Source organism: Staurois parvus, unplaced genomic scaffold, assembly GCF_062004578.1.
Source record: "Staurois parvus isolate SC_StPar_1 unplaced genomic scaffold, SC_StPar_1.0 ptg000025l, whole genome shotgun sequence".
Lineage (NCBI taxonomy): Eukaryota > Metazoa > Chordata > Amphibia > Anura > Ranidae > Staurois > Staurois parvus.
In genome coordinates, this window is record NW_028317821.1 from 18,356,286 (window position 1) to 18,368,296 (window position 12,011).

The window sequence follows — 12,011 nt, forward strand, 5'->3', positions numbered from 1 at the left end:
AATGTCCAAGTTGCCGTATGGTCTTTATCCTCTGCTTGTATCCTGATCCTGTGTGTGTACCTTTGTTGCTGAACCCAGCCTGCTCCTGATTACTGCTGACCTTCTTCTGCCCTGACCCCTGGCTTGCCTCTGGACCACTCTTCTGCCTGCTCCTGATCGTCTGACCTCCTGTTGCTGAACTTGGCCTGTGACCCAACTATCCTTTGTCTGCTGCTCTGATTCCGTTCTGCCTCCACAGTTACCGACCCGGCCTGTCTGACTCCGCTACTTGGTTCACGGTGTGTCCGCATCCATCCATCCTGTACGGATCTATCCGTTTACCGCTCAGGTCTTCCCTGCCTGTTCATGTCAGGCTCTTACCCAGCTACGTTTCACTAGCGGTCCTCTCTACTACAGTTTGGGTGTACCCGGGGGCCGCGACCTGGTTTCAGTCTGCTCCAAGTCCATCCCCACCATCAGGGGCTCTGGTGAACAAGCAGACTGGGGCTTAGACTCCGCGCCCTGGGGAATCCCAGACTGTGGATCCATAGAGCTACCGTTAGATTGTGACAGTACCAAGGCGAGTGCCAATGTGGGATCCAGTGCCTACAGCAACATTAAAGGCTGTGTGTCTACAGTGTGCAGTCCAAGTTCGGCTTCCAAGGCTTACAAAGGCTGCGATGATCCAGATGCACTGCTTCTACTTATGATATTACAAGGTAGTGAGGAGTTGACTGAAGAAAAAATAATAGAATAAAAATGTTTACACAATGGGTGACTCTCTCAGTGAAGTAGAAGAGGTCAATTATGTTAGGACACTAGCAAAATCTGAGGACTCACAGAGTGGAGTAGGGTTATGGGTGAGGCGCTCAGTGGGCATGTCCTCAAAAGTTTGCCAGTGTCCAATCACCTGAAGGTACAAGCCTATAACCCAGGGTCTATGAATACTTTTGCCTGTGTCCTGAACTAATTAAGACAGAAAGATTCTTGATCACAAAAAGAAACTGGACACTCCCTGGGTTAACACTCTGCAGTGTTATCTCTGTAGCCATTTAGATTTTGGCACTTATAAATGCATAAGACCCTTAAAGCAAGGTAGCTAGAGTTAGCTTCTGTTTAAGACAACTTCACATTTTTATCTATCTTCCTCCGGGCACAAAGACTGCCACTGCATCTTTTTCCCTGACCTTAAAGTAAACAAGTTTCCTATATGGACCATTTATGTATTGATGTCTTCACCCAAATTGTTCCAAAGGTGAAAAAAAAGAATGAGTTCACTTTCCTCATAACTGTTGTCCTGTATTCCTCTTGTTCATTTAGGTACCTTCTCTGCAATGTCTTCAGTTCCACAACATCCTTTTTGTGAACCAGTGCCTAAAACTGAATTTCATATTCAGGAAAAGGTCCTACTAACAGTTTGTATGAAACAGTCTTTGTGTCATCTATTTTAACATAATGCTCTTCAGTCCACTACAGATCCCAATTGTATTTAGAAAAATTCCATATGTGCAAATTATAATGGCATTTCTTGACAAAGCTGAATGCCATTACGATAAAAGGAAAGTATATAATAGCAGCATGAACTCCCTATACAAGTTGGTCAATTAATAAATTGTTTAAATGTGTTTGGAGGTATATATATCTGGCACTGTAAGACGATATTATCTCTTAGAAGGAATGTTGAGTCCATTTGTGTGGAATTGTATGTGAATTCTCACAGAGCAGACAGTTTATATCACCGCACACAGAAACATAACTCATAATAAGCACGGAATACAAACATCCTTTTCACGGTCTTGTTTAGGTAACGGGAACTGCACGAACATAGAGCAGGATTCCAAAGAAACCAAAAGTTTAAATTGCTTTGCGGATATTATGTCTGTTTTATTTACATTTTGTGGTCCTTAACTTCTGGACTGATGCAGTGATAGACAAAGCTAAACCCATTTTACTAGAAGTAAAAATTAGGGCTCCAATTTTACACAATTTCTTTATACTTAAAATTACACAATTTTCTTATATACAAATGAACTATTCAGCTTCAAAAAATGTTGTGCAGGTTAATACAGCATCGGTCTATAAATTAGTTTCCTGCAATTCCCTGCACAGAAGTGCTTAGACTGGTGGAGGGAGGGAGGGACACTTTTATGAGCCAATAAGGCTTTACAGCACAGCTCAGAGCTGCCAATCTAACACTGAGAGGTTTTTGACAGGAGGGTAAATCTGAGTGAGAATCCAGAAGACTTTTTGAGTGTACTGGGTCATCTTCATTGTCCTGTCACTATCAACTGATTATTGACAAAGCTTTACTGATTTACAGTAGTGGAAAACTGTGGAGTTCCTGACCTAGCTAGGCTAGATTCAAATTAGTATATTGTAGGGTAGACTCATGCTAAAGGTTGTGATTATTGTTACAATCACAAACTTCTCTTTAAATATAAAAAATAAGCCTAAACACTATCTTACTAGATTTTGCAGTTGGCTTCATTATGGCTGGAAGGATGTGAGGCTTGATTTATTTGCTGTCTGGTGGGGGCGATTTCTGCAGTGAAATGCACTGACCACAGCCAATAAGTCAGGCTGCTGGTGCTTACCAGCCTCAGCTTTCTCCATATAGTCCTCTAGACTATAGACACAGAGAAAGTGAATATGGTGATAGACAGCACAACTTCTCAGCTCAACTTCCACATGCCAAGGCTGCACCAGGGTTTGGGATTATTATGCCATGATTGAAATTTTTGAAAAAGTATATTTTTTTGGCTCTACAATTGTGGCATGCTGCATGAGTTAATCCAACCACGCCTATGTTTCAAAAGAAAAGATGGTAAGCTATAAATTTTAGCTAGGGAACAAATAACTGATAAGAATAACTCACTTCCTTTTACACACTTCTGCTTGGGGCTGTGTTCTCACTCATTTTAATAAATTATACAGGAACTATCGAAATGGTAATTACTGAAATAATGCCGCACAGACCATATCACATATAGTGACAAGCTTTGTGTAACGACACTACAGTGAATTATATTTTCTGAATTTCTGAGGAAACAATTATTTGTTCAGTTGGGGAGACATTTAATACTTTGTTTAGGAAGAGATGAGCTCCACACGTCTAAATTATTACAGTTCGTTAATAAATCTGTCTGCTTAGTGTACACAGGAGAGAAACAGGGCTAGCTAAAGTTGATATATACAAACAGTAATAAAGCACATTGAGTTAACAGATTTTAGGGAAAAGAAGAACATAAGCAACAACCAACACAATATTGTCAGACATTTCAAATTTTAAAAACAAAAACACATCTAAATATCGAATGTCCAAATATAAGAATCACCTATCTTGATAGAGAAAAAGAAACCCGTAAAAAAGCTGCACTCCAAAAATCATTTATTGGTGAGTTTAATTCACATCTGATTGCAAACAGTCCACCTAAGCTCCTCCCCAGAAGGATAGCTTGGGTGGACTATCTGCCATCTCGTGTAAATTAAAACTACACAGCAGTAACTTATACTGAAGTACAGCTCTCTTTTTTTTTCCTCACATAATACTGGTGGCTGGGACAAGCTGTGATGAAAGTTTGCACCTAGGTGAGTAGCTGGGGTGAAAGTGTCTGGAACATATTCACACATATGTGGAGTGGATTGAAGCTCAGGTTTCACATCTGATTGATACGGTAGCTATTCATTGGTTCAAGTCAGGTTCAGGACAGGATTAGATCAGGTTCAGGTCAGGATTTTATCCTGGTTACAAGTGATGACGTGCAATTTAGAAATGGTTCCCATAGAAGTCAATAGCCTGTAATCCGCACCTGAACCAGACTGCACTGCTCAGAAATCGGACAGGACTCTTTTTCAATCTGCACTGCCAGTGTATCGGACATAGGTGAACAGGCACGATAGGAAGCAGTGTTATTTCACATGTCATGCAAATTTGATGCGGTTCAAATTGCATCCAATCCGCATATGTGAACCGGCACTTGCATACTACTGATCAAACTGTATAAAAAGTCAAGTACTGTAGGATGGTACACTGTGCTCTATGTTTATGGTGGCTTGAAGAAACTCTTTTCATTAAAGAAAATGGAAAAATGTTTGATCATCACTGAAAGCAGAAAACCCTCCATAAACGTAATTCAAGAACACTGAATCTTCTAAAGCCCATGGAGCTCTGCTATGCAAATGTTACCTTTGCTTCACAAAGTTAGGCTTGTCCAGAACCCTCTTCCAATAAAAATGATTCTTAAAGTGTATGCCAAGTAAAATAAAAAAACACACACACATATATATACATACACACTCACACAGCTCAAAAAAATTAAAGGAATACTTTTTAACCAGCTTCAGCTTAAGTAAAGCTTCAAGTCAATGAAACTCCTGGGATATTGATCTGGTCAGTTTCAGCTGCTTTGGTGTTAATTAAGTTACCAACAGGTGCACTAGATGGGAAACAATGAGACAACCCCCAAGACAGGAATGAATTTACAGGTGGAGGCCACTGACATTTTTTCCCTACTCATCTTTCCTGACTGTTTTTCACTAGTTTTGCATTTGGCTAAGGTCAGTGTCACTACTGGTAGCATGAGGTCACACCTGGACCCTAGAGACTGCATAGGCAGTCCAACACCTCCAGGATGGCACATCAATACGTGCCATTGCCAGAAGGTTTGTTGTGTCTCCCAGCACAGTCTCAAGAGCATGGAGGAGATTCCTGGAGACAGACAGTTACTCTAGGAGAGCTGTACAGGTTCGGAGAAGGTCCTTAACCCATCAGCAGGACCGCTATCTGCTCCTTTGTGCAAGGAGGAACAGGATGAGCACTACCAGAGCCCTTTAAAATGACCTCCAACAGGCCACTGGCGTGAATGTCTCTGACCAATCAGAAACAGACAATGCGAGTGGCCTGAGGGCCCAACGTCCTCTAGTGGGCCCTGTACTCACTCCCCGGTACCATAGAGCTTGATTGACATTTGCCATTGAACATCAGAATTGGCAGGTCCAACAGTGGCACCCTGTGCTTTTCACAGATGAGAACAGGTTCAACCTGAGCACATGTGACAGACGTGAAAGGGTCTAGAGAAGCCATGGAGAACGTTATGCTGCCTGTAACATTGTTCAGCATGACCGTTTTGGTGGTGGGTTAGTGATGATCTGGGGAGGCATTTCCATGGAGGGACGCACAAACCTCTACAGGCTAGACAATGGCACCCTGACTGCCATTAGGTATCGAGATGAAATCCTTGGGCCCATTGTGTGCTGGTGCAGTGGGTCCTGGGTTCCTCCTGGTGCATGACAATGCCAGGTCTCATGTGGTGAGAGTATGCAGGCAGTTCCTGGAGGATGAAGGAATTGATACCACTGAATGGCTCCCATGCTCACCAGACCTAAATCCAATAGAACACCTCTGGGATATCATGTTTCGGTCCATCCAATGCCACCATGTTGCACCTCAAACTGTCCAGGAGCTCAGTGATGTCCTGATCCAGATCTGGGAGGAAATACCCCAGGACACCATTCATTGTCTCTTTAGGAGCATGCCCCGACATTGTCAGGCAGGCATACAAGCACGTGGGGGCCATACAAACTACTGAGTAACATTTTTAGTTGCTGCAATGAAATTTCAGTAAAATGGACTATCCTGCTGCATCATTTTTTTATTTTGATTTTTTTGGGGTCTCTCTGAATTCAGTCTTCTCTAGGGTGATAATTTTCATTTCCATCACACGATGGGACATCCTTATGATCCTAACACATTACCCAGTCCAGATCAGTATAGCTATCCAACACAATATTTTTCCCCATTGAGATCTGATATGTTTTCAAAGTGTTCCTTTCATTTTTTTGAGCAGTACACACACACACACACACACACACACACACACACACACGCAAAAAAACACACACCAAAAGTATAGGAACGCCTGCCTATACATGCACATGAACTATAATAGCATCCCATTCTTAGTATGTAGGGTTCAATATTGAGTTTGCTCACCCTTTGCAGCTAAAACAGTTTCAACTCTTCTGGGAAGGCTGTCCACAAGGTTTAGGAGTGTGTGTATGGGAATGTTTGACCATTCTTCCAGAAGCACATTTGTGAGGTCAGGCACTGATGTAGGGCAAGAAGGCCTGGCTCACAGTCTCCACTCTAATTCATCCCAAAGGTGTTCTATCAGGTTGAGGTCAGGACTCAGTGCAGGCCAGTCAAGTTTCTCCACCTCAAACTCGCTCAACCATGTCTTTATGGACCTTGCTTTGTGCACTGGTGCGCAGTCATGTTGGAACAGGAAGGGGCCATCCCCAAACTGTTCACACAAAGTTGGGAGCATGAAATTGTCCAAAATGTCTTGGTATGCTGATGCCTTAAGAATTCCCTTCACTGGAACTAAGAGGCCAAGTCCAACCCCTGAAAAACAACCCCACACCATAATCCTCCTAACACCAAATTTTACACACACACACACACACACACACACACACACACACACACACACACACATACATACATACATATATACATACATACATATATATATATATATATATGTTTAACAAAAAAAACGGAAGCACTACATGATTTGCAGGTGTGAAAGTGACAGCATGTTTTGCTTTGAAAGAAGGAGTGATGTAACATTTTTTTGCTTCTGCTGTGTGATGAGACACCTAACTATTAGGTGGGAAGTCTCACTTCTGTCATTCACTGGGTGCACTGCTAATAATACGGAGTCATGTCTGGGCTTACTGAGCATCGAAGAGGGCAAACTGATGGTGCCCGCTTAGATGGTGCCTCTGTGACTGAATTTGCCAATTTATTTGCCATGTCACGAGGTACAGTATCAAAGGTTTTGATGGCATATACAGTTTCTGGGAAAAATTATGAGCAATTATGATAAGCATAAGCACAGTTGAAATAGTCAACTGACCGAAAGAAACAAAAGGACATTGTGCAAAATTGTGACGGGGAATAAGAAAACAACTGCTGAAAAAGTGACTGCAGAACTCAATCTCTTCAAGTGTTATTATTATTATTATTATTATTATTCAGTATTTATAAAGCGCCAATAGTTCGCTCAGCGCTGTACATTACAAAGGGGGACAGAACATGTGACAGAACAATACCAATACAATGCAAAACATGAGGGGATCGAGGGCCCTGCTCTTTCAAGCTTACAATCTAGGAGGGAGGGGATGGTGGCACAGGAGGAGATAGCTGTGGGGGATGGAGTGGTAGGAAGAGTGGAGGAGGTCGGCAAGTTAGCAGGGGGCGGGGTAGGCTTCCCTGAAGAGATGGGTTTTCAGGGTGCGCCTAAAGGAGAGGAGAGTAGGTGATAATCTGATGGGTTGGGGCAGGGAGTTCCAGAGGATGGGTGACACCCTGGAGAAGTCCTGGAGGCGGGCATGGGAGGAGGAGACCAGGGAACTAGAGAGAAGGAGGTCTTGTGAGGAGCGGAGTGTGCGTGCTGGGCGGTACTTGGATATTAGGTCAGTGATGTAGTTCGGGGCAGTATGGTGGACAGCTTTGTACGTCAGCGTTAGGATTTTGAATTTGATCCGTTGCGCAATCGGAAGCCAGTGGAGGGATTGGCAGAGGGGGGTGGCGGAAACGGAGCGGTTGGAAAGGTGAATGAGTCTGGCAGCCGTATTCAGGATGGACTGAAGCGGGGATAGCCAGCGGCGAGGCAGGCCAGTGAGGAGGGAGTTGCAGTAGTCGAGTCGCGATATGATGAGGGAGTGGATGAGCTGTTTAGTGGTTTCTGGAGTTAGGAACGTGCGGATTTTGGCGATGTTGCGGAGGTGGAGTCTGCACGAGTTTGTTAAAGAGTGGACTTGGGGCTGGAAGGATAGGTTGGAGTCCAAAATGACACCAAGTACTCTGGCCTGCGGGGCGGGTTTGATGGTGGCGTTGTTGGACATGATGGAGAAGTCAATGGGGGGTGGTGTCCGGGCTGGAGGGAAGACAAGAAACTCGGTTTTGGAGAGGTTCAGTTTAAGGAAGTGGAGCGACATCCAGTCTGATATGTCGCTCAACAGGTGTGTGATTCGGGCGGAGACCGAGGGGGTGAGGTGGGGGGTTGAGAGATAGATTTGTGTGTCGTCGGCATAGAGGTGGTAGTTGAAGCCGTGAGAGTGTATGAGTTGGCCAAGGGAGGAGGTGTAGATGGAGAAGAGAAGGGGCCCGAGGACAGAGCCTTGGGGGACCCCAACAGAGAGGGGGAGTGAGAGGGAGGTGGTGGCATTATAGGTAACGCTGAAAGAGCGTTGTGACAGGTAGGATGAGAGCCAGGAGAGAGCAGAATCTCTGAGGCCGAGGGAGTGTAGTTTTTTGAGGAGGAGGGGGTGGTCGACTGTGTCAAAGGCCGCAGAGAGGTCAAGGAGTAGGAGCACTGAATAGTGGCCATTAGCTTTGGCGGTTAGCAGGTCGTTGGAGAGTTTGAGTAAGGCAGTTTCGGTGGAGTGTAGGGGACGGAAGCCGGACTGTAGGGGATCGAGGAGGTTGTTGTCGTTGAGGTGAGAGCATAGGCGGGTGTAGACTAGGCGCTCGAGGAGTTTAGATGTAAATGGGAGCAGGGAGATGGGTCTGAGGTTGTTCGGGTCATTGGGGTCCAGGGAGGGCTTTTTAAGTATGGGGGTGATGTGTGCATGTTTCAGAGGGGAAGGGAAAGTGCCGGAGGAGAGGGAGAGATTGAAGATGTGGGTGAGGGAGCGTAGGATGGAGGGGGAGGGAGGTTGTAGGAGTTGTGTGGGGATAGGGTCAAGGGGGCAGGTGGTGAGGCGGGCATCAGAGAGGATCTTGGAGACTTCTTCGATGGTAGTAAGGTCAAAGGTGCGGAGTGTTGGGGGAGCTTCAGTATGAGGAATGTAGGGTGGGGTGGGAGAGGAGGTCAGAGCAGTGGTGGGGCCGTGGGAGAGGGGTGTAGAGGGGGTAGCTGAGTGAGGGGGAAGGGGGTTGGAGGGAGTTTGAGCAGCGACGAAGTCCCTGTGGGTTATGTCGAGGGGGAGGGGGGATGAGGGGGTAGCTGTGTGAGAGGGGACGGGTTGAGAAGGCGTGTGAGTTGCGGCAATGTCCTTGCGAATTGTGTCAATCTTGTTTTTGAAGTGATTGGCAATCTCAAGGGCAGTGAGTGAGGTGCTGGGTGGAGGTGGGGGTGGCGAGAGTAGAGAGTTGAAGGTGGAGAAGAGTCGGCGAGGATTGGAGGAGAGGGCCTTGATGAGGGTCAGGAAGTAGGCTTGTTTGGCAGTATGGAGGAAGGAGGTGTAGGTGTGGAAGGCAGATTTGTATCGGGTGAAAGTGTTAAGGCTAAGGCTTTAACAGATGGGCAGAGCTCCAAGGAAAGTCAAAGTTCAGGTGGGTAAATGTTCCTCCCTCACATTTTTGTTCCGTTTTTGCTTGTTGACAAAAATTGGAATTGATTTTCATCTTAGTTTTTATCGGTTTCATCAATGAAAACATGCAGCTGGTGAAAATGAGGAAATTATTTTCGTCAGCGAAATTAACACAGATATGGGGTGTACAGTTATGGGAGCTAAACTGGTTACCATGATGATCAAGCTCAGCAACCAAAAGTAAGGCATAGAAGAAGGAAGGGTGCAGCTGATCCTTCAGCAGGCAGCAAATTTACGCCTCAGTATGGCTAGGGTGCTCTAGAATACTTTTAAATGAACTTGGGGGAAAATAAGTGATGTTAACTTTGCACTTTTCTCCAGTGAAAAGAATGGTTTTAAGTCCCTATAAGCTTTGCCCAGGTTAAACTTACCAGTGAATGAAGAAGACTGGGAGTGTATTGAGCCTTTGTTGAGCATAGTCATAATTTTACCCACAAAGTCCTTGGGAATAAAATTGGCGTAAGGTAATATCTCTGTGCTGATTAACTGGACAACCTAAAAAAGAAGGTAGTTTTCAGTTATCTTGTAAATCCTGTAGGTGCAGCATATTATTACAGCCTAAACACGAATTTGCAGACATGACACAGCCGTCGTGTTATATGATTTAGACATTGGATGGCCAAAAAGCACTGTAGCCAGAGCAAATATACTCAATAACGCTTATTTAATAATACAGTTACTATTTTGCTGACATATAGAAGTTGGATCAAACTCCACTGAGGGTCAAATGTTAGTTCTCTCCATGGCATACCCTAACAGAAGACTGTCACTGTAAGGCAGTAGCATTTGTTACAAGCGCAAATAAAAAGTGCATTGAAAAAGAGCATTCAAATATAATGAGTGGGAACAGTTAAACACCTATTCATGAGCATATTTAAAAATGAATTGATGGTTTTCTCCACTTCCTTTTAAGATCACAATATAATATTGTATATTTCCATCAACCATTGAGTTGTCTAATTACTCCCACGATGTGGGTTTCACAAGGAAGGTGCAATGATCAGCAAGCAGCTTGCAGTTGTTTTAAACTGGTTTTGGATTAAGTGCTTCAAGGTAATCTGTAGTAGCATTTCTATGCATCTATGCTCAAGTTAAGTGCTTTTAGGTACAAAGCTCTTAAAAGCAAAAAATAACCAAATCAAGACATTAAACATATGGAGAAGAAGCAGTGATAACATCACCACAAAAACTAGACAACTATCCCCCTTTTCAGATCTATAAATTACCGGTGCTATGAAAAATTGTGACAAGTGCCAACTTGTATAAGCCTGATATTGTAAGACATGTGGCCAGTGTGTATAAGCCCAATACTGTAAGCCATGTGACCAATGCCCAATGTGTAAAAGTCCGGTATTGTAAGACACGTAACCAGTGGCAGTGTGTATGAGCCTGATATTGTGTGATATGTGAAGAGTGCCAGTATGTATAAGCTCGATATTGTAAGACATATAACCGGTACGAGTGTGTATAAGCCTGATCTTGTAAATCATGTGACCAGTGTCAGTGAGTTTACGCCTGATATTGTAAGAAGCAAGAACTGTAACACATAAAAGTATACTAGCAAGACTTTAAAAAAGAAGTATGGCCAAAGCTCTTTTGGTCATACTTTTCTTGTGGGTCACAATAATGTCGGGGTCCACCCAGATGCCTGACTGGCAGCTGACTCAGATTCTCAGTGCACCGTCCACAGCCTGAGATAGCCATTCCAAACCCTTCCCCTGCCCATTGCTCTAGTGAGTGCTGGAGAGGTAGAGCACAGAGTCGTGACTGACAGTCACCGGTCTGTGCCCAAAGCAGACCCAAGAGCCAGCAGAGGACAGCTGCAGCATCACAAGAACGTCACAGCCACATATGTAGGTGTGTTAATTTTTTTTCTCCTCACACTTCTCCTTTAACAAAACGAAAAAAAAAAGCAGATCGTTAAGTCAAAACTTCTTTGATGTGAATCTCTGTCAAAGAAATGAATACTTGGTTATACTGAAGTTTTTAAATGAGATATAGTTAAATGTTTTTGCCTAGTTTTTTTGTGTACTAATTAAAACTAGAGGTAGATGTTTTTAAATAGCTTGGCTACCATGTTCTTTACACATGAACCCTGACATATTAACTTATTATGCATCTCCACTTCTGCAGTCAAATTTGAGAAAACATAACTATATGTTTGTTATGTGTTCCCATTCAGATGGCATGCCTAAAAAACATTTTCTTATCTTTTAGAAAATGTAGATGTTCCTCAGAAAGAAGTGTTATGGCTTACTGCAAGGTTTTTTGAACAATGTTAAAGTGAGCCTGTCCCAAGTCTGTCCTCATTAACATCATGCAAGAAGCCCAGCTTCTACGGCATGAATCAAATCACTTTACAACTGATAATGAAGATCTGCCTGCACAGTACAGACAAGGTTAATTATGGAAAACACGGTTGCCCACTTCCCAAAAAGAAGTACGTAAGATTTGTTTCTTGCTGGAGGCCCTATCTAAAAACCATAAGCTGCAATTTTTAAATCCTTTTTTTTTTATTAGTATGTGAATGGGGGCATGTAACAAAGTGAGTGCTATCTGAATTTAGCTGCAAAAGTGGAAATACACTTTAAGGCCAATTAAACTATATTTACTTAAAGAGTAACTCCATTTTTGTTGAGAAAAAAAACATT

General features: G+C 43.6%; 1 protein-coding gene across 2 annotated transcripts in view; it reads right to left on the bottom strand.

Moving 5' to 3' along the window:
• MON2 (MON2 regulator of endosome-to-Golgi trafficking) overlaps window positions 1–12,011 on the bottom strand; it is a 167,628-nt gene that overhangs the window by 45,226 nt on the left and 110,391 nt on the right. For both annotated transcript variants that reach the window (XM_089652121.1, XM_089652111.1), the window contains one exon: window positions 9,732–9,855. In XM_089652121.1, coding sequence (XP_089508247.1) covers window positions 9,732–9,855 — 124 coding nt within the window. The remainder of the gene's footprint in view (window positions 1–9,731; window positions 9,856–12,011) is intronic.